Here is a 724-nt window from a genome sequence, read left to right on the forward strand (position 1 = left end):
ACCCCCGCGGGGTGCCGTCCCCATCCCCTTCCTCCTGCGCCGGCCGCCCCGTGCCGGCCCTGCTGGGGCAGCAGCTGCCCCTCTGATTTTGGGGCAAATCCTTGGCTCCAAGGGCAAGTCCCTCCAGTACCATGGGGCGCTTCACCGTCTGGGACTATGTGGTCTTTGCAGCCATGCTGGTGATCTCAGCCGTCATCGGGATCTACTATGCCTTTGCAGGAGGGGGGCAGAAGACATCCAAGGACTTCCTCATGGGAGGCCGCAGCATGAGCGCCCTCCCCGTCGCGCTCTCCCTCACAGCCAGCTTCATGTCAGCTGTCACCGTGCTGGGCCCCCCTGCCGACATCTACCGCTACGGTGCCATCTTCTGCATCTTCGCCATCACCTACGGCCTGGTGGTGCTGTGCAGTGCCGAGATCTTCCTGCCCGTCTTCTACAAGCTGGGCATTACCAGCACCTATGAGGTAAGGTGGAGTAGAAGGAGCCTTTCCATAGCCTTCAGGGAGCTGGGGGGCCTCTCATGCCTGCTTTCTACATGTCTCCCCTCAGTCTCTTCCCCCAAATTCCCCTGCACTCTGTGCTGCCCCGTATCTCCACACTCCCAAGGGCAGGCCGCAACCTGCTCTGTCCCCAGTCTTTCCACACTGCCTCCGCAGAGAGGAGATGCTCAACCCTGCTGTCTTGGCTCAGGAGCTGTGCACCATGCCAGATCTATTTCCTCACT

The 724-nt window shown here is 61.3% G+C and overlaps 1 protein-coding gene across 1 annotated transcript in view; it reads left to right on the forward strand.

Moving 5' to 3' along the window:
* Nucleotides 1-131: 131 nt before the first annotated feature.
* Nucleotides 132-724, forward strand: part of SLC5A8 (solute carrier family 5 (sodium/monocarboxylate cotransporter), member 8) — a 30,171-nt gene continuing 29,578 nt past the window's right edge. Inside the window, exon 1 of the mRNA XM_009321294.1 lies at nt 132-464. Coding sequence (XP_009319569.1) covers nt 132-464 — 333 coding nt within the window. The remainder of the gene's footprint in view (nt 465-724) is intronic.

The sequence above is a fragment of the Pygoscelis adeliae genome, unplaced genomic scaffold, assembly GCF_000699105.1.
Source record: "Pygoscelis adeliae isolate BGI_AS28 unplaced genomic scaffold, ASM69910v1 Scaffold232, whole genome shotgun sequence".
In the NCBI taxonomy this organism is placed as follows: domain Eukaryota; kingdom Metazoa; phylum Chordata; class Aves; order Sphenisciformes; family Spheniscidae; genus Pygoscelis; species Pygoscelis adeliae.